The 26,797-nt window shown below is 40.3% G+C and overlaps 1 protein-coding gene across 1 annotated transcript; it reads left to right on the plus strand.

Annotated features, from left to right (window-relative positions):
* The first annotated feature begins 1 nt into the window (after position 1).
* Positions 2 to 25,208, plus strand: LOC139943305 (uncharacterized). The gene is made up of 22 exons (XM_071940130.1): positions 2 to 148; positions 2,282 to 2,414; positions 3,229 to 3,380; positions 3,669 to 3,753; positions 4,444 to 4,564; positions 5,403 to 6,248; positions 6,957 to 7,066; positions 7,654 to 7,844; positions 8,044 to 8,473; positions 9,438 to 9,791; positions 10,358 to 10,575; positions 11,557 to 11,729; positions 13,469 to 13,593; positions 15,020 to 15,140; positions 16,264 to 16,614; positions 17,435 to 17,605; positions 18,976 to 19,097; positions 19,937 to 20,067; positions 21,043 to 21,145; positions 22,086 to 22,171; positions 22,897 to 23,058; positions 24,003 to 25,208. Exons 1-22 carry the CDS (start codon positions 125 to 127, stop codon positions 24,114 to 24,116), a joined length of 4,323 nt encoding a protein of 1,440 aa, XP_071796231.1. The 5' UTR covers positions 2 to 124; the 3' UTR covers positions 24,117 to 25,208.
* Positions 25,209 to 26,797: the final 1,589 nt, after the last annotated feature.

A 26,797-nucleotide genomic window follows, 5' to 3' on the forward strand; every position in this document is an offset into this window, starting at 1 on the left:
AGTCCGACCGTACACAAACTCGAAAGGAATCGTTTACGGAACTGTAATTTCGGGGTTTTCTTCGAGACAAGGCAATATTTGTTTGGAAAAATTGCACAGAATTGAAGGAATAACTCGGGTGAAGATGCTGGGTGTTGAAAAAATGAAGGTAGGTGTGAATGAGTCGTGTTTAACATCAAAATGTGTTATATATGTTGAAATGAGCAGGACGTGTAAGTCGAGTGGCGACTGTGTGTGTGTCGTTCCGTCCGTAAGCACACACACTGACAAGCATGACAAGTAGAAGTACAGCACTACTGCACTCTGCATGCAGTACATACTTTTTTTAACACTACACCGCCCAGGAAATAAATTCCCTTTGAATCTTACATGTAATGAGTCCCCATTGATATTTTGAATGAGGTTCAATGGGATCCCGTTGTTTTACATGATGGGATTCAACACTCAACCAACACTGCAACAGGATTCAATTGGGTTTAATTTAATTATAATTGTATTGTATTGTATACATGAATTATGGGACCCCATTGAATCCAGTGTCTATTTAAAAATTGAATATGTCCCAAATTCCACACCAATAATTTGGCAATCCCATTGAATCCCATTAAATCCCATTCAAATTTTCAACGGAATCCCATTTTAATCCCACATTGATTTTGCAGCACTGCACTGTGTACATTTATAAACATTGCAGTTGCAGGCAAACAATGACGATATACTCTTTATTTTTAGTAGTAGAGTTTAATTAATATTAATTGTCAAATTACTGATTTTTCTAGTTATGGATATTTTATTAAAGTGTAATGGCATATTTGTAACTTATTACATTTGGCAGTGTGACTGTTTTTAAAGCCATTGGACCCTTTCGGTTCAGAAAAAAAAAAAAGTTCACAGATTTACAAATAACTTACAGGGTTTACAGAAGGCAATGGTGAAAGACTTCTCTTGAAATATTCCATGAAATGCTTTACTTTTTGAGAAAACAGCAAAACAATATAAATTCTCATTAACGAGAATTACAGATTTATTTTTAAAACGCATGTCATGACACGGCGAAACGCGCGGAAACAAGGGTGGGTTTTTCCGTTGTTTTCTCCCGACTCCGATGACCGATTAAGCCTAAATTTTCACAGGTTTGTTATTTGATATAGAAGTTGTGGTACACAAAGTGTGTGCCTTGGACAACACTGTTTACCGAAAGGGTCCAATGGCTTTAATGCTTGTTTCCTTGACCTTGCTTAAGATATAGTTGTTTGTTATCTAATAAATTTCATTTCAATCACCCATTCAATTAAATTTAATAAGACATTTTCTTTACATTGACATCTAGTTTGCGATAACATAACCTTCCTCCAAACATCCTCGGACCTCTGTCTTCGCCGTCGGGAGGAGGGTTAGGTTATCGCAACTAATTGACATCTTCAATGACAATTGACAGTGAATACAATTCTTTATTGAGGGCATTCTCAAACAGTAGTTTGCAACATAATCATGATGTTCACAGAAGCTTACAATTAATTTTACTTGAATTTGTAGGGCACACTTGACTGTACTTCTAGAAACTATATAGTGACCTGGTTGTAGGCCTATCTATAGGAATTTCGTTCTATACATGTAGCTAGACCATTTAGTCTCTAGTAGTGGGCAACAAGTCTTTTTTTTTTTCTAAGCCACCAAGGCCCTGGTGAGCAGATCAACTTACATGTAATATCCATGTTTAAGTGCAAGCTTCCAGGCATGAAGGTTTCCGAGGGCCCACGCGTTTAGATGGGCCCATGCAATAAGTTGAATGGCATTTTTGACTGTGTTCTTTCTCTGTGAGGTTTGATACTCCGTCTCAGATCAATGCACCGTGGACAATTTTTAGATTCATTTTTGGGGAAATTGTGAGTCCTGGGCTAGCCCGCCCAGCACCGCTCACCATGTCTACACACTTTTTTGAGGACACGAAAGCTGACAAAACCATTTGACATACTTGATGAAGACCCGCCTTCAAGCCCCCCCCACCCCCCTTGTGGGGGATGGGTGTTGTTGTTTTTTTATGTTTTTTTTACAGAGGCATTGCTTGTTTTTAAACTGTGGATGGGTATTAGAGGACATGCTATGTGGCAGGATGGCTTTGTACAGAAGCTGGGCACCTGTTCCTCCTTGCCACTTACTTGCTTGGTGTTTTATCTATTTTGCTTTTCTGTTTCTTTATTTATGTTTTTTTTAATTTTTATGCCAGTGTAATAAAACTACATTATTGTTTACATGTCCTTGTTTACTTTTCTTCATCTAGGTTCAACACTTGGATGCTCAAACCATTCTCAACATGGATTTGTTTGACGACGACGACAGTGATTCTGATGAGTACTCACCCCAGTCACCTAAAACGGATCTTCCTGATGGGAATGCCTCACCGACACTTCAAGGTATACCCATTGCCAGTGCGTAGTGCACTTCACACACTTCCATTTTGGGGGTGAAAACATGCACACAAGGATGGTACACGTATTTACGCACCAATACGCGTGTAAACACGTGTACCATCCTTTTGTGCATGTTTTGACCTCCAAAATGGAAGCGTGTGCAAGTGCGCTGTACGTTGTGCAATGGGTCTTTTTCATGGGTCCTAAATGAACATGTTCAGCCGCCCAAACTTGACAATTGTCCCAACTATAGTTTGGACCGGACCCAACTTGAGTGTTACAGTTGAGGCCATGTTCTAATTGTACATGTAGTTGGTTTGCCCATAGAATTCTAAAATACAGGCTGTACAGTACAGGATAGCTTTGAACTTATAAACTCTAAAAAATAAAAATAAAAAAACATTAATTCATTGATTCATAACAATTGGGATTTTTGTTTAATATCATTTTCCTGGAACACACACCCACCCACCATGGAGGTAAGAACTACAATCCCTACCTCCATGCATTCTGCAAATTCAGAGATCCCCTGCTTGGAGTGTTTTACACTGTGGTTTATACTTGATTTGCCTATACTGGTTGCGATGCTACCGTTAAGCTGTTCGCATAATGCATCAGGAAGATACATTTATATGCATGACAAAACATGTTTCAAATACAGGGCTACTAAAAATTCATGCGGGCAAGTTAAACCCAGAGTTTATTAAATAGCCCAGTTGGCTACTTAAGAAAAAGTGAAGAGCTCCGTGGGATTCAAGTACAGACTGGGTTTCAATTGTTAATTTTTTTGTTCATTTATGATGCATTATATGTTTAGATGGACAGAAGACAAGTAATCGAAAGAAGAAAAGGGCAGTGATTGATTCCGATGATGATGATGAAGATACGTCTGATGAAGATGAGGTTGAAGACAAGCAGGAGGAAGCCGTTGCTACGGAGCCGTTGCCAAAGTCAGCCAAGAGCCAGAAAGTAAAGATACCAAACCTTAAATAATAATAGTTATAATAATAAGTTCTTGTATAGCGCATTTCACAACGACCGTCTCAATGCGCTTTTACGTAGTACCCTGGTCGTTGTTTTTTTTTTCTTCTAGGAATTCATTGACAATTTCCTTTTCTCAATGCAGCTAACTTACCACCTTGATATTGGTGTGCTAACTTGCAAGAAAATAAGTGACGGCTTCAAATTGTTGACTAACTTTCGCCTGCGTGTACACATTTTCATCCATGCATATTTTATGTCTCTCTGTTATTACAGTCTTCAATCGCTCAGTCACGAGGAAGGCGGGTCATGAAGGACGACGTTAAGAAGATCCATAGTGAGAGTCAGCGCATTATAAGAGGTAGGTTCTAAACAACATGATAATAATAATAATATTTTTAATGGTTTCTTATATAGCGCTCATATCTGTCACTCAGTTGCTTAGCAGAAAATACTGCACCAATTTATTTGCTAAGAAAAAAATGAGTGTCACATAAATGTAAACTTAAAGTAATGTTGGCTGGTAAACTGTTTTTGCTAAGCAATATTTCCTGTGCTTAGGAAGTATTTGTGCTGATAGGCTTTATGAAATTGGGCCAAGCTAGGGCCTGTGTACTAGTGCGTGAGACTAACAAGGAGGATATCTGTGGAAAAAGGCAATTGACAAAGCGTTAGTCGTTTCCTTCTTGAATGATCAGACCATGGTGTCGAATGGTCTGGAGGCGCCTTTTCCACAGGTTCTCCCTTTACTCAGATGAACAATCTTTCTGGTTTATTAATTGAAGCGTTTGAACCAACTCTAGCTGCTGGGAAATCTTGGTGGTCTAGTTGGTAAGACACTGCTCGAGAATTTCAAAGATCGTCGGTTCCAATCTCGCTCGAGTAATATACCTGTGATTTTGTGTTCACAGAGCTCGGGAAAGTACTGAGGTCTACAGTGCCAACACACAAAGTGTATATCGGTGAAACTAAAATTAATATACTATTATTCTCTTGAACTCATTTGTCAATGTGTTTAATGCAGTAATCTTTCCTCTGCTTCTGTACACAGATTCTGATATCAGTCTACCGTATCACAAACCCAAGCCACTGTCGTTAAACGATTTCTTTAGCAAGAAGCCATCTCTCGCTGGGATAATGTCCTCGGTAAAATCCCTCAAAGGATCATCCAAGTAAGTACAGTTTAATACGAGAACTAAAGCGAGCTTCACTTTTGGACTCTACCGAGCCGTATAACAGGATGGAAGCTTTATGTGCCCAGGGATGAGATTGTTCAGACTTTTGGATGAAATCAGACTTTTTATGTCGGCCTGGTGAAGAAAATCAGACAATATTTTTTTCCACAAATAAAGAAATCTTGCTCATTGGTCTACTTCTCTAGTGCTTTGAATACTGTTTCCAAAAGCTCCTTGAAATCTATAACCCTAGGGGTTACCAAATGGTGGAAATGCCATCATTTCAACATACCTTTGAATTTGTATCCAAGTTTCAGACTTTTTTCGTTAGTAATGACTCTCACCCCTGCTGTGCCCTCCCCGCTGTCGTCATAGAGCAAGTTTGAGAGTGCACCATGGTTTAGTGTCACTAGTTCCCGTCTTTGCTTTACGTATGTTAGCATGGAACATGCTATCGGGACCAGTGAAGAAACAATGGTCATGAGGCTAGTTCCAAATGGTCGACCACAGTAGTCAACCAATGGTCGACCAGCCTGGGTTTGAGTCAAAATAGTCAACCTTCAGTTAACCATGGTGCACACTCGAACTTGGAGGGCAATGTACATCTCTACTGGAACAATTTTAGGTGCATCAAGACACTAACCAGCAGAGTTATTAGGTAAAATCCATTGTTCTCGGTAATGTGCGCATGCTGAGAACTCTGTAAACTTACGTGAATTTACCTGGTAAGTCTACTGCCACCTAGCGTTCCAAAGTCTCTCATTGCCTGGGTACATTTTAAGCAGCATTTTTAATCTTGTTTTTAAGAAGTTCCATTTTTTGTTTTTACGTTAAGACGTCAGCAAATATCCTGCCTCACCCAGCAGCAAGCTACTAACCAATCACCAAACCAAGTACAGAGCACTACCATTGTTCCTGAACAGTCTCCCGTGTCCCAATCCACATCACCTTCCACCAAAACACCTGCCGAAGCCGAGCAAGGTTCACCAACATTGGATTGTATGGATATGGATGTCACACCGTCACAGGATGTACGGTCACCTGATGATGCAGAGCTCAGTAAACCCCAGGATGAAGACAGTCCATCAGAAATGGAAAGTGAGCTTCAGTTGAGACTTGACGATTCCTCAGACGATAAAGAAGATGAAACTGACGCTCTGGTGGATGATAAAGTTCAAGACAAAGTGGATGATGACATTAGGGATGAGACACACAATGAGGCAAAAACTGCATCGACACCTGAGAAACTGGACGACAGTGATGATGAACTTGAAGCTATCATCACCGATAAGACCGTGGAAGACAAAGTGGAAGAAACCGAAGAGTCCTGTCAGGAAGCTGAGGAAGGAAGCATTCCTCAAGAACTTGACGACCACCTTGAGAGAGATGTATCCTCGCCGACCCATGAAACCATCTTGTCTCAGTCTGAGACACCCGTGTCTGCACAGAGTCAGCCTCATCGATTGAAGCTCCTTGAAGGAAGCCTTCCTCAGCTCAAGAAGCTCTCGCCAGGGCTGAGTGGCACCGGCGCTAACTCTTTCATCGACCTAGATGATGATGACGATGATGACCAGGCAGAATTTGCGACGCCTTGCAATCCTGGAATCAGTTCGTTAATGAAGCGGTTTGTTAAACACACAGCCAAGAGTACACCGAGACAACGAAAGGAGGTGAAGCTCAGGTTGGTATTCATATTTTCCAAAAGCAGACATAGTGACAGCCACTATTAAAAATATTGAGTATTAACTATGTGATTTTTGTGTACTTGTAAAGTAAACATCAAAATGTCTTTGTTACGTAAAACTCAATTTGTCAATCAGTTTGTTTTGTGAATATTTTTTCAACTTTTATTGATACCTCACCATGCAATGCCTCAAATCCCATATTTATTATAGGCAGTCAAGCCCGGTTCATTCTTCCTGTGAATGCGAATGCAAAGCGAATTTGACGTGAATTTGACGTCGCAACTCTCCTTTTGCAGCGATATTCGCAAGTGAGTTGCCCAGAGTTGAACTGCAGCAAATTATTTGTTGCGAATTTGTGTCGTCAACATTCGCTTCGCATTCGCATTCGCAGGAAGTATGAACCGGGCTTTACTCCAGGGCCCAATTTCATAAAGCCTGTAAGCACAAAAATTTGCTTAGCATGAAATTTCTTCCGTAATTAAAATAGGATTTCCAACCAAATTTTCATGTGATTTTCAGGATAAGCAAACAACAGCTGAAGCAACATGCAACAAATTAAAATTTGGTTTGTAATCTTGGTTTTTTTTCCAGGAAGAAATTTCATACTTAGCAAATTTTTTGTGCTTACACTACAGGCTTTATGAAATTGGGCCCAGGTGGGTTGTATTGGAATCATTATACATTTAAGTAATTTTGTTTTTCAGTGTGGTAAGCAAGGAGATTGGGGCCGATGGTAAGGAGGACCTTAAGCTGGATACTGTTGCTGTGACCATCGAGGGTCAAGAAGATGAAGACCCAGCCTTAAAGATTCCAGGTAAGCTGTCACAATATTAAGCCTGGGCAACTAGTGCGACTAGTGTCGTAGGCGCAACTATTGATTGCTTAGTAGAGTCACGACTAACGTTTTTCAACTACTCGGTTTTAATCGTCCCGCCTACTACTACACAAATAGTCGCAACTACCTACTTGATGAACCAATTGTGTCGCTCACGACAGCATACAATTTACTTATGAAATGCAATCAGACATCAGTGATACACTCCTTCAATCCTTTCAGTGTGAACTTCACTATTTTGCACCAGCGGCAAATATGGAAATTTAAATTTAATCGCGACTGTTTGAGGCGCAACTAGTCAAGTAGTAATTTTGACTAGTTGCCCAAGCCTACTTGATATGCATGGTCTGATGAGTTCCTCCAATTTGATGCAGAGGTCGTGGGTTCGAATCCCACCCAAGTAATATGCCTGTGATATTTTTGTTTCACAGAGCACAGGAAAATACAGTATACAGTGCTAACAGTCATCGGTGTATATGGGTAAAACCAAAACTAATATTTTTTATTTATTATCCCCGATGCAAATTTCCATCTATTAAAACATAGCATCTGTTTGACAATATCAGGCGCTAAACTGCTGAAGCTGAAAGAAACTCTGCAGGTGAAGATGCGAGCACGACGAGAAGTTGAGCGCCAGAGACGAAATGAAGCTTATCGTCTTGACAACGAGGATTATGCCGAAGATGAGGGAGAGATGACAGACCAGAGCGACACGGATGATGAGGAGGATATTGGAGGTGGCGACAAGAAGCCAAAGGTATTCAAATAATATCTACAATTTTTTATACTGCGCTTTTCACACCTGTAGGGCGTCGCACATTAATTATTATGGAATTAAGCATTAGTCGCGACTAGTGTCGAAGTTACGACTGTTTGAGGCACGACTAGTCGATTAGTAAACTTCACTAGTTGCCTAGGCTTAATCGCAAACCTTTTTTTTATACATCATAAATCAGTTCAAGAAATCCCCGTTTGTGAATCGGGAGGCTGCTGTCGACGAAGATGAAGATGACGATGATTATGAGCCAGGAGCAGACAATGAAGATGATGATAGTGAACGTGACTCTGTAGACGATGAGGAGGAGGAAGGGGCAGAAGAAAGTGAAGAAGAAGAAGATGTTGATAATAAGGACGAGAAACCATTCAAGGTGGATCTTTTTACCGACCTTACCGATGACGAGGAAGAGGAAAACAGTAAGATATTGGCTCCCAAGAATGCAAAGAGGAGAAATAAGCTCGTTCTTGAAGATGATGATGAGGAGGAAGAGGAGGAGGAACTTGCACAGATGAAAAAGGACAAGGTTCAAGAAGAGGAGTCGATGAAGACATTGGAACTCCACCTGGATGCAGACGATGAAGAAGATGGAAACGAGAACCCTAATCTAGGTAAGAGGAGAGGCTATTTTTAAACTAATAGGTTCTCCCGGCCACTTTCAAAACAAGCAAAAAAATTATATCCCACAATTTTTGATATTGTGGAGGAAACATATGGTGGTAAATTTTCACCGAAGTGCATCTCCAAATCACGTGATCCGCAAAGTCTCATTCAAGGTCAAAGTTTAGGTCAAAAGGTTATCAAACCTCAACATACAGATATTCCTACATAAAAAGAAATGGCAGATTTGAAATACTTATGCAATTTCCTTTCCAAAAACACAAATTTTACCCAATTTGACTGAGTGGTAACCGATTTATGGCTTTTGAATATCGGTAGCTTTTAAGATAAATCATAGAGAAAGAACATGCTGTAGCGCGAAAACGGGATGGAGCTAAAAATTTGAGCTTGTTGAACCAAAATTACCAAATAAACCAAATTTGAGAATAGGGTTCAAATTCCATGTTTTTTAGGTGATTTGACATGGGACGACCCAATAGTCACAAAGAATTACTCTAAGGCATTACTAAAGCAGGCATGCAACTCTTCCGCGTTTCCGCAGAATTCTGCGTAAAAGAAAATTATCGGCGCTAAAATAATAATAGCCTAGTATATGCATGGCAACAACAATACACAACTGCAATAATGTAGAATAAGCCTAGTACATGCTAACAATGCACCTTAGAGCATAATAAACCTCAACATTTTCTAGGGTACCATTGTGGGTCTCATGTCCCTCGCTCCGCACTTGCGTTGTGCCTTCGAAAATTTTCCTCTTTTTTTTCAGTTGCATGCCTGAAAAGGGGCAATTTGCAGGCAATCAGTTCCAGGCAGTCTCCAAGAAGAAAAGCCATTCTGTTTTGAATGTTCGAATATTTGCAGTTGGTTTCCTCCAAGTAAAAAAGTTCTGCCTGTAAAATTTGTCCCGTATGACAAGGTCCTAACAGCACACATTGTGTGTATTTGTTATCACAGACGAATCCTCTCAGGACATCCACCCACTGAGCAAAACACCCACGAATGCATCCGACATAAGAAACAGCAAGAAACCACTGCACCGATCGTCCATCGACACACTCATTCTAGACTCGGAGAGCGGTCATGGCAACACGTCCGACAGCAGCGACGTTTTTAAACTCTCCGAGTCTTTGAGACGGTCACATTCTAACAAGAAAGACCTGATACACGAGGAGAAGACGAGAGATCTGTTTGAGTCAACAAGTAACACCGATGGAGGGACCACGGGGAGTAGTGAGTTAGACAGGACTGCTGATTCAACGCTGGGTAGGACAAGCTTCAACTGGAGTGCCGTCAAGAAAACAAAACAAGGTAAAACAAAGTTTCTAACCCAGGCGAAATGAAACTTTCTAAGAATACGTTTAATATGAGAGAAAAAGTGTTTTTCATAATTATTGTATCACAGGCCTTGGATTCCACTCTTGCAGGAGCACAGCAAGTTTGCTCCGGTAAGGATACATGGATTCTCACAAAACCTCAAGCCAGATACTCTTCGTGCCCCTTGGTTATTGCCTTGGTGCCCTTGAAATACATCAGTAGAAATTTGTAATTTCCTCATAGGGTGCCCTTTACCAAGGAGAAATGCCTTGGTGGCCTTGCCCTTTCAAAAACAAAGCATACAGGCCTGCCTGGGTCCTAGAGGTGGAAGGCAAGGAAGGATGTACCGTTAAACCAACCCAATCACCCTACAATTTCCCATAAATCTCAGGCCTGAAGTTACACGCAACCCACAACCGCCATGTCATTTGTTGCCCCTAGTCTTGGCCTTGGTGCTTCTTGGAAGTGCCTTTTGCAAAATGAAAGTTGCCTTGCCCTTTCAAAGATGAAACTCCAGGCCTGAATTCTTATCCTTTCTTTGCCCTGATTAAAATCTCCAGCAACCCCGTCAGAGGATTCGGGGCACGACTTCCTCAAGCCTCTGGACACCAGCTCAAACAGCATGGATACCAGCTATGAGATGCTTGGCTCTATGATGCCTGGTCCTCAACCGGGAGGTGTGGTCAGGAAGCTCGATCGCAGAGTGTCTGTCGAAGACAGAAAGGAAGCGTTCACTCCATTCTCAAGACACCAGTCTCTGCTGAATGGGATAGCAAAGGTTTGTGTTTAAGTCTCTTTCAACTCTTTCTCTAATACTAACTTTGGTTTTTACCAATAAACTGTTTAGCATTGTATACTGAGCTCTGTCTCTAGTTACTGGGTAATCTTGGTAGTCTAGTTGGTAAGACACTGTACAATTGCAAATGTTCAGGGTTCGAATCCCACCCAAGTAGTATGCCTTGTTCAGGGTTCGAATCCCACCCAAGTAGTATGCCTGTGAATTTTTTTCACAGAGCTCAGGAAAGTACTGAGTTTACAGTGCTACATTATTCCAGGGAAACCCATGGCCCGGTCAGGTAGGGACTGAAAACCCAATCCACAAAGTGCTCTCAGTGTGATTCATGCCGAGTTAGAAGGAAAGGAAAGAAACCACTGCAATACTTTTGCATGTCATGGCCTAGCGGTTAAGAGCATCGGATTCAAACTCTGGTGTTTCTGATCAGCTCAGCACAGTATGTTTCTGATCAGCTCAGCACAGTATGGGTTGAGTCCCAGTCGTGACACCTGTGTCCTTAAGCAAGACACTTAACCGGACACTTCGGATTCAAAATCTGGTGTTTCTGATCAGCTCAGCAGAGTATGGGTTGAGTCCCAGTCATAACACCTGTGTCCTTAAGCAAGACACTTAACCATTATGCTTGGTCCTTAGGATGGGATGTAACGTCGTTGTTCCCGTCCCACAAAACCCATTGTAAAGACTGCACTGTATGTAACAACGGTTTTGTACATGTTCAGTGCTATCCTGAAGATGATCCGTTAAGATTACGAATCACTTCTTGCGGTCTGTGTTTTCAGAGATCCTCTAAGCTGTCAGAGTTAACTCTGCCCGTTGAAGACTCACAGGATCAGAGTTGTCAGAGTAAACTCAACACTAAACCCATTGTAAAAACTGCGCATGTATCAATGGTTTTGTACATGTTTAGTGCTTTCCTGAATACGATCTGTTAATTACAAATCTTTTCTTGTGTTCCTGTTTCAGAGTTCCTCTAAGCTGTCAGAATTAACGCTACCCGTTGAAGACTCACAGGACCTGTTCCGAATGGATTCACCCTCCCTCTCCGTTGCCATGGATACCCAGCAAGCCGATACGCAAAGCTTCCGCTTTTCTTACGATGATGATGAGACGCAGACTCAGTTTCTGGATGAGAATGGGTGAGCAAATAATTTATAAATTCTGGCACCCAGTTATTGCTTTGTTGATACCAAAATACATAGATTACACCAGGAAGAAACTGGGTAACAATAAACATTAACTCTTTCAGTGCCATGGTCGTACATGTACAATCTATTTTATGTAATCTGAAAGTGCCATTACAGTACATGTACAATATTTTTGAAGTACTCAAAATGTGTCATCAATCATCATGTCTGACCTATAATGGCAGTGTCGTGGCCGAACGGTAAAGAACACTGAATTCAAACTCTGGTATGACTAATCAGCAGAGTGTGGGTTCAGATCCCCAGCCGTGATTCCTGTGTCCTTAAGCAAGACACTTCACCATTGCTTCGTCCTTCGAATGGGACGTAAAGCCGTTGGTCCCATGTGTTGTGTAACGCATGTAAAAGAACCCAGTGCACTTTTCGAAAAGAGAAGGGGTTCGCCCCGGTGTTCCTGGCTGTGGCTGCTGTATGCGCCGTAGCACCTTGTAAACCCTTATAAGGTGCTAAATATTTGGGTCTCAAAATTCATCACTGCAATAACCTATCTTTCTGAAAGTTTGTAAATACTCAGCGCCTTGAGTACCTTGTTTGGTAGATACGTGCGCTATATAAGACTTCGATATTATTATTAATACACATGTTATCATGAGTGGACATTATCACTCATGATATACTATTGACTTTGGGATGTACCAAGGCAACAGAAATCAGGAAGATAAATTTTGTTTGGTAAAGAATTTCGCAAAAAGCCTTGAAAAAAGCTGGGCATTTTAGGTTTAAAACGCAATAAAAAACATGCACTGAAAGAGTTCAGAAAAGAGGTGTCAAGGTGATTCGAAAAAGTTGGGTCTCTAGCAAACTTTGGCACCCAGGTATTTGCTATGTTAAATATTAAGGGAACACGTTGCCTTGGGTCGGACGAGTTGGTCTATAAAAAGCGTTTTTAACCGTTTGTTATGAAATGCATGTGGTTAGAAAGATGTTTTAAAGGTAGAATACAATGGTCCACACAAATTTGCCTCGAAATTGCACGGTTTTCCTTTTACTGTGCGAACTAACACGATTGGCCATTTATGGGAGTCAAAAATTTGACTCTCATAAATGGCCGGCCTTGTTAGTCGAAGAGGTAAAAGGAAAACCGTGCAATTTCGAGGCATGTGTGTGTGGATCATTGTATTCTACTTTTACAACATCTTCCTACCCATATGCATTTTATATCAAACGGTTACGAATGCTTTTCAAAGACTAACTCGACCGATTCAAGGTAACGTGTTCCTTTAAAGTTCACATGTTACACTAGGAAATAATTCAGTCACAATTCACACTAAGAAAAAAGGTGAACATGGCTGGAAAAAGTAGGGTCTCTGTTTTATGAGGAAAGCCTTGGTAAGATGATTTTGAATAAAAGATTTACTTATCAGTTTTTATGCCCCAAACTTTGAATCCGAGAAGTGTTACTGCAGTTTGTGTATTTCTGTAGGGAAATTTTTTTCTGCGCCAACATATTTGCTTTGGATTTTCAGTTATATCTCAAAAATGCGATCATTTTTGTATATATCTACATTTATATAGAATTAAAACAATCAAATTGTTTCAAAAACCAAAGGTATACTTTACCTTTAAGGTCAAAGGACCTTAATTATGTAATTCAAGACATATAAGTTTGCTGCTGTTATACTTGCATTGTCTTTTTGGTGTGAAAACTGACCAACAACGAATTGCTTTGCTAGGTTTTTGAAGCTCCGCTCGACGAGCAAACCCAAACCAGGTTTGAAGAAACTGTTTGGTGAAGAACATACGAGCCAAGACCAGCTTGATGAACTACTAGGACTCTGTACTGGAAAATTTACAGATGGTAAGGATAATAATATTTTCAACAATATTTATTTCCATTTCACATAATGTGTGTTCTGGTATTATACCAAATGATGATTTACATTAAAGACACTGGACCCTATTGGTAATTGTCAAAGACCAGTCTTCTCACTTGGTGTATCTCAACATATGCATGAAATAACCAACCTGTGAACAATTCAGCTCAATGGTTCGTCAAAGTTGCGAGATAATAATGAAAGAAGAAACACCCTTGTCACACCAAGTTGTGTGCTTTCAGATGCTTCGGTTGGAGACCTCAAATTCTTAATCTGAGGTCTCGAAATCAAATTCGTGGAAAATTCCTTCTTTCTCAAAAACTACATTACTTCAGAGGGAGCCGTTTCTCACAATGTTTTAAACTATCAGCAGTTCCACATTACTCGTTACCAAGTATTGGTTTTATGCAAAAAATCATTTTGAGGAATTACCAATAGTGTCCAGTGCCTTTAGCACAGAATATATGATACTAAATAATAGTTGGAATAGGGTAGAGTTTAGAGTGAATTAGAGGCAGTCCCCGGTAAGCGTTTGCTCGATTTGGGAATGCCATACAGTACAAGACAGACAACGGACACTAAAGACAAAAAACATTTACAGACATACGGACAGACAGACAAGAGGACACAAAACACTTTGAAATTAAACAAATGTTTTTGGGATTGAGGCATTGCATGGTGAGGTATCAATGTATATGTGGTTTGCGGTAACACTTTGTGTATGCACCCTACTTGCTGGATAGATGGTTGTTTGCCCTGGTCAAAATTCAATTTGAACCTTAGTTAAACATGGATTAACCGGAACCAATTGGAAACCAGTTGATAAAAGTTTTAAAACAGTAAAACCAGGTGGTATAATATGGAATTTGAACAAAACCAGTTGGTTTATACAAAGTTAATCTATTTGAACAGAGTTAAAATCAGTCGGTTATATAAAAAGTTGACTCCACAAAATGGCATGTCTTGTTAGTTCATGACCTATATAAGGAATACCGAGCAATTTCAGGAAAAAATTTGTGTGGATCATTGTATTCTACTTTTAAAACATCTTTCAAACGATATGCCTTTTATGACTAAACGGTTACAAATACTTTTTGTAGACTAACTCTACCTATCTAAGGCAAGTGTTCCTTTAATTTATGTTAAGTGCACTGGGTTCTTTTACATGCCTTACACAACACACGGGACCAATGGCTTGAGTCCCATCCGAAGGCCGCAGCAATAACGGTTAATTGTCTTGCTAAAGTGTCTTGCTAAAGGACACGAGTGTCACGACGTGACCCTAACCCACACTCTGCTGAACAGAAACACCAGAGTTTGAGTCCAGTGCTCTTTTCCTCTTGGCCACGACACGTCACCTTTTACACTCCCTTTTATAAATTCCCTGGATTTTGATTTTTTTTTTTGCAGAGGGAGAGAGTTCCAGCAAAATTAGGAAGGGTCTGTTTTCTGAGCTAGGCAGCCAGCCTGTAGCGGACACACAGGGCAACATGGACGAGTTACTAGGACTTTGCTCTGGGGTATTCGCTGGGTAAGTTAGATTGTGTGTGTTTTTTTATTTAACTTTTGTATGATTTGGGAACTGGTATACAGGCCTGTACGCTTTTTTGTTTTTTTTTGTTAAAGGGCAAAGGCACAAAGGCATTTTCTTCTTGGTAAAGTGCACCCTATGAGGAAACTGTAAATTGCTACTGGAGTATTTCAAGGGCACCAAGGCAATCACAGAGGGCATATTGCCCTAATTGCCGCTGTAAAGTATCAGTCCTGGGGTTAGAAAAATCTAACGTGTTTATTTTCTTTGTACTTCATTGACACTCAGTGCACTGTAGTGTTGTTTCTACTTATAAACAAATATTTATAGAGCGCCTTATGCGAGGGCGTCAAGGCGCTTTGTCAGGTAAAAAGAGAAGCAAAAACATTTTTAAAAAAGTGAAAACTGCTCAAAGCCTTAAAAGTTTTCAAAGACTCATTCAAGAGATATTTAGCTATTAAAGGCGACGGTTTAAATAAGTAAACCAATGGGTGAGGGGAGAGGTTACCGGCACACCCATCCTCAGCATCTGGCCATTACAGTAAAAAGCTAGCAAATAAAAAAATGTTTAAAACACTTTCCAGTCAAAAAGATGCTATCCAGAAAGAACACAAAAAGTCCACAACATTGAAACATAGAACCATATTTTCCACAAGTTGCTGATACTTTTATAATACATCCATGCACCTGATAAAAAAAAACAATGTTAAATTTGCAATCATGATACTTAAAGTTGTTTCTATTTCGAAAACTCTGGACTATTCTTTCCAGTCAAAATGATGCAACCCAGAAAAGAAAAGAAGTCCACGACCATGAAACAGAAAACTATAGACAAGCTTCTGAAATTTTTTAAAATACACCATTGCACTTGATAGAAAAACCAATGTTAAATTTGCAACCATGATACTCTAAGTTGTCTTTCTATTTTGAAAACTCTGGACTAATCTTTCCAGTCAAAATGATGCCACCCAGAAAAGAACACAAGAAGTCCATGATAATAAAACGGAAAACCATAGACAAGCTTCTGAAACTTTTAAAAATACATCATTGCACTTTATAGAAAAAACAATGTTAAATTTGCGATCATTATACTCAAAGTTGTCTTGGTATTTTGAAAACTCAGAAAGGCCACCCAGAAAGGAACCCAAGAAATACACGACAATGAAACGGAGAACCATAGCGAGTCATCCTTTCACATCTTGTCCGACACTGAGGGTAACCATGGTGATGATGATGACATCCCAGTCGTCCTTAGCGACGAGGAGGAGGAGATGAAGCCCAAGAAGAGAAAGAGGATACGAATGATGGAGATGAGAGATAGTGAAGAGGAGTTTGAGGATGCGGGAGTAGAGGCGGAGGAGGAAGAGGGAGGGTTTGACTCAGAAGATGAGTTGAGTTTCATGGTCCAGCAGGAGGAAAAGCAGAAGAAGAAAATGTTTACAGGAAAATTACACCAAGACAAGAACAAGAGAAAGTAAGACAATTTATTTAATTCATTTTTCCTCTTCTTTTTCATTAGTATACTTTTCAAGTACAAGTCTTTGAATAAAGGGTTTGGTATCTTTTGTAAGGCAAGTTTTTGGCCATAACATAAATCCCTACTCACTGTGCATGAAGATGTATGTAATATAATTTACCTGGTACACCAAAATTGATACATTTTCAGCACGTACACGCTTGTGCGCGAAGTGCCAATGAAACTAAGATGAATAAACATTCGATACAGTGCAAAGCGCAAACACAGCTAGTTGTACACAATGTATCCTGGTTTAGGGGCCATTTTCAGAGCTGGTCTTTATATCACTTGTTAATACACCCCCATGTTTAATCGCGTTTTGACCAATCAGAGTGTGTAAACTGTCCAAGGTATAATACTTAAAGACACTGGACACTATTGGTATTCGCAAAGACCAGTCTTCTCACCTGGTGTATCTCAACATATGCATAAAATAACAAACCTGTGAAAATTTGAACTCAATTGGTCGTCGAAGTTGCGAAATATCAATGGAAAAAAAAACACCCTTGTCACACGAAGTTGTGTGCTTTCAGATGCTTGATTTCGGGTCCTCAAAATTTAATTTTGAGGTCTCAAAATCAAATTCGTGGAAAATTACCTCTTTCTCAAAAACTACATTACTTCAGAGGGAGCCATTTCTCACAGTGTTTTATACTATCAACAGCTCTCCATTACTTGTTACCAAGTAAGTTTTTATGCTAAAAATTATTTTGAGTAATTACAAATAGTGTCCACTGCCTTTAATAGTAATAATAATAATCTTCTTTCTTCTTTATAGAGTATCCAGGGCGTTTTTTGAGAATGAGGCTGAGCTGTCAGGGAGCGAGTATGGATCTGATGAGGACTACGATGCTGACGATATGCCCGATGAGCTGGAGCTAGGAGAAGCAGATAAAGACAACGTTGGCACTGAAGATCAACTCAGAGAAGGAGTCAGCAAAGTACACATGTAAGTCTGTCATTATAGGGGTGAGAAATATAATCAGACTTTTATCTGTATTCAGACTTTTTTTTTTAAGTGTTTCCTAGTCGAGCAATAATAATAATCATAATAGTGGCTTCTTAAGTGCTCAGGTCAGTTAGCAGTGACACTCATGGCGCTCTAACATTATTACCCCTGGTCACTGGGCCTTAAAGGGTGGCTGCAGTTTTTTTTCTTTTCATTTAAACGATTAAACATGACTTTTTAAACCTGAAATATTTTATATATTTTTTATTAAATGCGCAAGTATTTTTAAAATGGTTTTCAAGAGATAAGGGGAACCCGACCCGCCCCTAAAAGGGAGCCTTCATTTGCATAAACGTGACGTCATGTCGGTAACCCGAGCCGTCGGGCCCCCTGGTTGTGTGCATATAGAGACGTGTGCACTGTGTGGCCTGGTACCTAGGCGCGTGTATTTAGGGACCAGACTCTTTTTGCCGACGATATGTTTGAATTCCCGACGTGACGTCGATGGTAGGGGCCGGAAACAATCCACAAAAGGGGGGGGGGGGGATGACTTATTCGCTAAGTACGCAAGTCAGATATGTCGGGAATAAACAAAACACATTTTATTGATGTTCAATACATATATCAGAAATAAATGACAGCAAAATTAACTGTTTTATTTGAATTCACTGCAGCATCCTTTTAAATCATTCCAAAAACCATCTCAGCTCCCTGGGGAGTATGCAGCCTGTGCAACATTAATATGCAGTACTCGGCTAAATCAATCACATGAACCATCTCTGCCCTAACAGGTTTTTTAAAATTTTTTTTAAATTTTTTTTAATGTCGCCAGACACACAAGGCCTGAAGGCCACTTCAAGGTGTGGGCTACAATTATTTTTGTCCAGAGGCCATTGCCACCTACTCCTAGGGCTGAAACAGGGTTACCCCTTTTACAGTCCATACCGATGTAGGCTTGGGTATCATCAGTCCGAAGCTGGCCGGTAGAGCAGAAAGCACTACCTCCCCAATTTTATGGTACTCATTTACCCTTGGGTAGAGAGAAGCATTTATAGTTAAGTGTCTTGCTCAGGGACACGCAACCGGGACTCAAACCCACACTCTGCTGAACAGAAACACCAGAGCTTGAGTTCCCATTTCATAGCGCTGCTTACCATTAGCACACGAAAAGCCATGCTAACCTACCGGTGCTTACTGCAAAAAATAATGATGTCGTATTGCAAATCCATGGTGAACGCGCAAGATGGCGGCCTAATTTTCATGCTTATCTGTGAAATACTCTCACGCTGCAGTAAGCACAAAAATTTGCTTACTGTTAAGCTATTAAATTTGGCCCAGGACTTACACTTCTTATCCTGAATGATCAACAGGAAGACAATGGAGGACGACGATGCAAGACAACTCCGTCTCTACAAGGAGATGTACCTCCCTGATGGGGACTTGTACTCTGACAACAAAGGGCGGACTAGACAGTTCAGATGGAGAAACCTAGGTAAATCAGGGGTCAATTTCACAAAGATAGTCCTTACCAGGGTTGTTGCTAGACAAATTTTAGTGGTGGGCAATAAATACAACAATTACAAAGTCCGCCAAGGGCGAGCGGATCAACAAAACTAATGGGGACAGGTTTTCAAACTGTTCCTGTTATGGGGCTATGCAATAAGTTGAATGGCCTTTTGACTGTGTTCAATGCACAGTGGACAGTGTTTTGAAATCTGTGCTGTGCGGCACAATGTATTTTTCTCAGAGTGCTGGACAAAAATTGAGCCCTGGCCCAGCACTGCCCACCGTGGCTACAACACCTTACGCTAGTCCTAAGTTAGGACTAGTATCTCTTCCGAACTCGAGATAAGACTAGTCTTAACTCTTTGTGAAATCCATCCCAACAGGGCGATTTCTAGGCAGCCAACTGCACTGATTTATAATTTGTTAATGAGAGAACGCTTGACATTACAAGGCTACAGATGGCCACTCCAAGGTGAGGGCAACACTCAACTGATTTAGGATACATGTATGCCCCAATCGATTGCCACCAGAGGCACTCTGTTACTCACTCTTGGGGCTGAAACACGGTTATGACGGTCCGTAAGGATGTAGGCATGGCTATTATCAACTAAGACTCTTTGCTGGTAGAGAAACCAGCCTCTTTGACTAACCTACTGTGTAGTCACTTTGACCTTACCGAATCACTTTTTGTGGCGCTATATCACATCGTCCTTTGCATCAATGAAACAAGAACAGCTTCCTATGTGTTCTTGATACACAAGATTACACCGCCTGAACTCGATCTTTAAGTCTCAGAGCTAATAATGGGTGTTTCTTTCTTAACAGATGGTGATTCTGAGATGAATTCCTTCCCAGTCAATTCCGATGATGAGGATGGAGAGGGTGAGAAGGATGAGGACACTCAATGGAGGATGGAACGCCACAAGAGAGAACAGTGGCTCAGTGAACAAAAGACGGTGGGTGATCAAGAATACTCATACAGCATTATCCTTGGTCCCAAGTAGCTAAATCTACCAAGAGTTCTTTTGAGAACCACCCCTAACTCTTTTAGAGATAGTCATTACATGGTCTTACCGCAAACCTTTCCATATCGTATTTCCACCATGCAAAGTTTCAAATCCTACTTAGCTAAGTCTCACAAAATTACGCTCACCAGGATAAGGTTACAAGCCAAACTACCATGGCCCAATTTCATAAAGCTGTTAAGCAGAAAATACTGTGTGACAAATTTCTTTGCTAAGCAAAAATTGTTCGGGGTACCAGGCAGCCACAATAATGCATGTAATTTTGGCTGGTAACCTGTTTCTGCTAAGTAACCCTATTCTCTGCTTAGCAAGCTTTTGTGCCTGCAGGCTTTATGAAATTCGGCCCATGTCACAAGTACAATTAGCTAGATTTTTCGAGTCCAAACTTCTTAAAAGTGAAGCAAATCACAAAGATGAGAAACAAACAAAAATTTGTTTAAAAAAAAGTTTCCTGTCCAAGAAAAACCTCTCTCCAAAAGCCCCGACTTTGTGTACTATCACTATGAATGTCGATTTTGTGGCGTGTCATGGCCAAGCAGATAAGAGCACTCAAGCTCAGATATTTCTGATCAACAGAGTGTGGGTTCGAGTAACAGTTGTGACTTTTGTGTCCTTTAGCAAGACACTTGACCATGATGCTTCGTCCTTGGGATGGGACGTAAAGCCGATGGTTCCGTGTTCTGTGTAAGTCATGTAAAAGAACCCATTGCAATTATGGTAAAGAGAAGGGGCACCATGTAAACCGTTACATGGTGCTATAAAGAAATAGTTCCCATACTTCAGTACGGAGCTCCTTATACCTTTGCAAGAAATAATACTGAGCGCTTTGATACACCCTTAGGGGTGTGATCAAGCGCTGTATGAGAACCAAGTATTATTATTATTTCTTATTATTTCTCATTTCAGGAGAAACCCAAAGGCGAGGCTGCTAATGATATTAACAGTGATGAGGAAGAGAGCAGTCAGTTTGATATCTTCATGAAGACGGCCGTCAACAAGAAGAAGAAAGGTAGTTGTTTATTACCAGTAAGCTTAGGCGCCTAGTGCAGAAGTCGCGACTATCGATTGCTTAGTCGAGTCGTGACTACCTTTTCTCAAGTACTCAGTTAATTGTGAAGCCACCACTACTACAAAAATAACCGCGACTACCTACTAGGTGAACCAAATGAGTCGCTCATGACTATTCATGACAACATAATTTACGAAAAGAACTAGATGCTGCTGGATGCTCTTTCATTTCATTCAACAGAAAAGCAGTTGACATTTAAAAGTATGGTTGTCCCATAGAGTTATATATAAGAACTAGAGGGCGCATGGGTGGTGCTTCTTGCACAAATGCGACGGGACCGCAAGGAGACACGTGCACCCCATTCTGTATGGTTGTCCCATAGAGTTATATGTAAGAACTAGAGGGCCCACGGGTGGTGCTTCTTGCACAAACGCGACGGGACCGCAAGGAGACACGCGCGTTAAATATGAAACACACGTTAGATTTGGTGTTTACTGACCGCTACGCGATGCTTTTTTTTCAACTTACAAAATGGTCACACAAACACACGCTAAGCAATGCCTGTTTTGTCAACTTAGAAAATGGCCAGTGCGCCCCGTAGTTCTTATATATAACTCTATGGGTTGTCCCTGCAAACAGACAAAAATAGTCTGGTGGTTATATTAAGCATTGTACATTCGCAATGTATTCAAGGAACAAGGCGTATATAAGACGGCAGACTTAGGCCGTATCCGAATTGGCAGCTACAGCTATGGCTAGATTTCCGCGTCATCATGCGTTGAACTGAAGTGTAGTAGGATGTCCCTAGCAACACCCTCAGCAACAGCCGTAGTTGTAGCTGTAGCCACCAATTCGGATACAGCCTTACAAACAATGCAGGATTTGCATGAAGACAAAACAGTTAACAAATTGATTTGCCTTGTATTATTTAATGATACAGAAACCAAGCGTGAAGATGCAATCGGAGAGGAACCACCAACAAAGAAGGATACGGACACCAGAATAAAATCACCTAAACCAGTCAAGGTAAATAAAAGAACAAAATCAGTTAATATCCCCCCCAAATAACTATTACAGGTGAATGTGAGCTATCATAAACATATTGTTATTAGTGCAAAGTAGATTGGTGTAACCAGTTGATAGGTACCCTCCCCAAACATCAAATGAATAGTTTATATTATCAAATGATATACTTATTATAACAAACCAGATTGAAAAGTCACAGATTAAGAACAACATCAGACTCAAGAACTGGTGTTTCTGATCAGCAGAGTGTGGGTTTGAGCCCCAGACGTGTCTTTTGGATGGGACGTAACGCCATTTGTCTTATGCGTTGTGCATGTAAAAGAACCCAGTGCACTTTTTATTTATCGAAAAGAGAAGTGGCTTTCCCTGGTGTTTGATTGGCAGCATATTGCGCCACAGCACCTTTGTAAACTTCCTCATAGGGTGCCCTTTACCAAGGAGAAAATGCCTTGGTGCCCTTGCCATTTAAAAAACAAAGCATATAGGCCTGTTGAAATGCGCTATGCTTTAAGGCTAAGTCACACAGGCCCCGATAACAAGATCGAAAACGACGATAAAAATGCACGCCCTCGATTGGTTGAAATGCTCCACGCAGAACACGCCCACGCTCATTCAACCAATCGAGGGCGTACATTTGTATCGTTTTCGTTCTCGTTTCGGGGCCTGTTTGACTTGGCCTTTACAAGAACTTGTTATTATTGTTTTTATTCTCCCTGTCTGTTTAGTTCCGTCATGGCTCTTTCTTAAAGAGGAGCAAAGGGGATTTGGCTAAGATTGCATCAATGATGAAACCACTGACCAGTAATCCCACCTCCAGAGGATCCAGAAGTGTCCTCTTCCAATCCATCGCCACCCCAGCAGAGGAAGACGAGGACCAAAAACCACAGGTATTATTATTATTTCATCTTATCACAGCATGCAAAACAAAGATAACATTTTCCTTTGTACCAGTATCTTCTTGAGTCTGGCTATGTCCCGTAGCCTTACGTCTCAAGGATTTTCTAAGGATGCTCGCTGTTCCCAAAAGCGCCGCTTGCTGCAACAGATCTATTTGCACATTTGCCCGATTTCGTCTTCTTCTATTTCGAGTGGTGTCCTCGGTCAATGATGTTACAGCTGATTGTCCCCAGATCCACCTGTCTCTCATGCATGTGGATATTTCTCCAGCTGTCACAAACCCAGTGTCCCTTCTGATGAGTAGATCAGGTCAAATGACCTCAACCTCTTTGGGCTTTGACCTTGCTCAGACTCCCAGAGGACAAACTTTCTGGCTGGAAGCTCAGGGTGGCGATAGCAGTGCCCTGCAAACTTCACTCTTTTTGCAAAGATTTTGGCCTTAAGCTTGGGATCCCTAGATAGAGGTCTTATGAGTTGGAAATTTGTTCTTCCCTCCCGACACCAAGTTCCTGGCGTAGCATTCTGGTGTAGCAACCATAAAGTTGTTTTTCTAGAACAGATGTTTCCCCAATGGTTCAAAGTTTCACCTGCCACATCTGACGATATTCCCTGACTAGTAGAGTTCAGTGAGCCAACAAAACATTTGCACAACGAAAATCACTCCCTGTTAGAACAAGTTTAGTTGTATATTTTGTTATGCAAGTCTCCACTTCAGGTGTGGGCTTCAATTATTTTTTAGGGACCGTTGCCACCTACTCCTAGGGCTGAAACAGGGTTACCCCCACTACAGTCCATATGGATGTAGGCTTGGGTATCATCAATCAGAAGCTTGGATGGTAGAGCAGAAACCACTTTGAATCCAGTGCTCTTAACAGCTAGGCCATGACACGCCACAGTTTTTTTTTTATGATGAGTTTGTTTTGTTTTTTGACAGTTGCGGCGTTCAACCAGTGAGAGTCCATCATCCCAAGCCCCCAAAGCCAAGAAACCTCGATTGGAAAGAAGTCAAAGCCTAAGGAAACCAAGCAGCATCTTCAGTCTTATGTAGAGATTTGTTGAGATGTTAAGAATTTTATGGAAATTAAGAACAAATTACATATTGCATAATTTTTTATATAAATTGTTTTGTGCTAGTTAAGTTGTATGTTCAGGGCCCAATTTCATAGCGCTGCCTCGCGGTAAGCAGATTTTCGTGCTTCTTGTTGCAAAAGAAATGGATTAGGTGTAAGCGTGTTGTCTCTTTTTTGCTAATATTTACCGTTAAAACACTCCACAAGTACAGTGTTCCTACCTAAATATCACCCCACAATGTATATTACTTGTAAGCATAAACCTTCAGAAACTTAAAGGCAGTGGACACTATTGGTAGTTACTCAAAATAATTGTTTGCATAAAAGCTTACTTGGTAACAAATAATGGGGAGAGGTTGGAAGTATAAAACATTGTGAGAAACGGATCCCTCTGAAGTGGAGTAGTTTTCGAGAAAGAAGTTACTTTCCACAAATTTTGGGTGTTTTTTCTTTAATTATTATATCGCAACTTCGACGACCAATTGAGCTCCAATTTTCACAGGTTTGTTATTTTATGCATATGTTGAGCTACACCAAGTGAGGAGACTGGTCTTTGACAATTACCAATAGTGTCCAGTGTCTTTAACAGAGCCCAATGATAAGCACAAAATTTGCTTAAGCTAAAAAAGTCCTTGTGTAATAAAAGTAGATTACCAGCCAATTGTTCTGCTAAGTAAACAGGAACATGTGTAAAATAAGCAAGCTGTTTTTGTGCTAAAGCAAATTTTGTGTTTTGGCAGCTCTATGAAATTGGGCCTAGGAGGATTTATACATTTTGAGAGATTGGTTTTGAATGGACAAACAAGGTTTGTCTATAAACAGAAGACATGCAGTAGTGGATGGTTTGCATCCCCTTTTTAAAACTGTATAAGTAAATGAAAATTATTATCATTTAATGTTAAAATTGGGCGATGTCAAGATTATTTCTGCTGCGTTGTTAGACAAAGATAGTTGTATACAAAAGGTTGCAAGAAGTATGTTAAAAACAGAAATGTATAGCTGTGCACATAATGTGACCAAATTTTGTTGATCCTCAGTTAAACATTTTTATGAAAGTGTATATATGTATTTATAAAATAAGGAATGAACAAAACTAAAACCTTTGAACTATCTTTTTGTACTTTTCTGTATTTTGTGTCCACGGTTATTGTTTATTAAAAAAAAAACGTTTATTTTTGTAGCCGAAGTCGCCGTTTCGGACACGGCCTTATACATGTGTGAAATGAAGGAAAAACATAATCAGGCTGTCATAAAGGGAAGTGCGCCCTCTACTCTCTAGAGAGCTTTGCTTTCTTGTTGCTGATTGGCCAAGAGTTTTTTCTAAAGGAAATTCCTGAACGATGTTTCCACATCGCGCCGGAAGCTAGACGCTAAAAGTATGTTGTTTTTTCTTCTTTGTTGCCTTATTATTTCTTTAAATTCCGTGTGTAAACCATGGAGGTAGTGGTGTAACCTTAGATAAAGCACAAAACCGTCCAAATAATTCAAGGGGGAGGAGTTAAGTATGCAAATTATTTCTGAGTCCACATCATGTGCGTGTCATGTGTGTTACTACAAGCCGCAAATTTCATGCGAGGAAGGCCTACCTAATTACTTTTGTAATTTTCAGTTTATTCGTTTTTTTTAATAGGAGTATTGTAATTTTGGACACAAATCAAAACTGTAATGACGATTCAATTATTCTTTTTTTCAGGGTATGGCCATTGAGTGGTAAATGCAAATTAGTTTCTGAAAGCTCTGCGCTTGCGTACTTCAACAGGGACGCAATCAGCGTGTTAACTAGTTCCACCGCCATTTTTAAAGAGAAATAGATGACAGTCTACGTGTCTCTGTGTATTTTGTCCAACAAATCCAAGATTTTACTGAGTTCCATGGATACAACTACCACTAAAGTGCGACGGTAAGTTACTGACTTGTTTGTCAAGATTTCTGGGAGTTTATAATGTATTCTCGCACAAATAATTAAACGAAACTTTGGGACATTTTCGTCACTGGCCCCCGGCCGACTTTGTCCCGTGTGTGGCCAGCCAGGCACGGGATGGTGCAGTGATGGTGGGTCTACACGCTCAAATGTACGGCGGCGGGTTCGCATCGAGACGACACCCTGCGAGAGAATAGTTCGTGTTTTGTCTTCAGCTTTTATAGTTTCCAGAACAGAATGAGACTTTTTCTATAGGCTATCCTGCCACCTCTTTTAGTTTTTCATTTGTTAGTGAATAATTAATATCTAATTTTGTAATTTACTCAAAAATTTGTGAAAAGTGGTGGCATTATTTGATGATTTGGCAGGATACGGTAATCTGAATGTAAATTTAACAATTCGAGAACACCAGATCTTTTTTGGGCAAAATGTTCATACCAGACTGCCACTGATTACATTTGTTACAGTTTTACACAAACAACTATATTTTATTTATATTTTTTAGTACTCAATTGGCCATGATGGTTGGATTGCTTTAAATAGAACATTTCCCAACAAACACTAGGAGACCCAGCATGCCCAGTATTACTATTAGTAACTGGGGCTGTATTCCTTTTTCGAAATTTTGACATTATCGGTCATTAACTCATTATAGTCATAGCGCCCCAGTGAAAGCCAGACAATGTTTCAAAACAGCAACACTTTCTCTGACTGTCACACAAAAATTGCCCCAAAATG

Source organism: Asterias amurensis, chromosome 1 (genome assembly GCF_032118995.1).
Source record: "Asterias amurensis chromosome 1, ASM3211899v1".
NCBI lineage: Eukaryota > Metazoa > Echinodermata > Asteroidea > Forcipulatida > Asteriidae > Asterias > Asterias amurensis.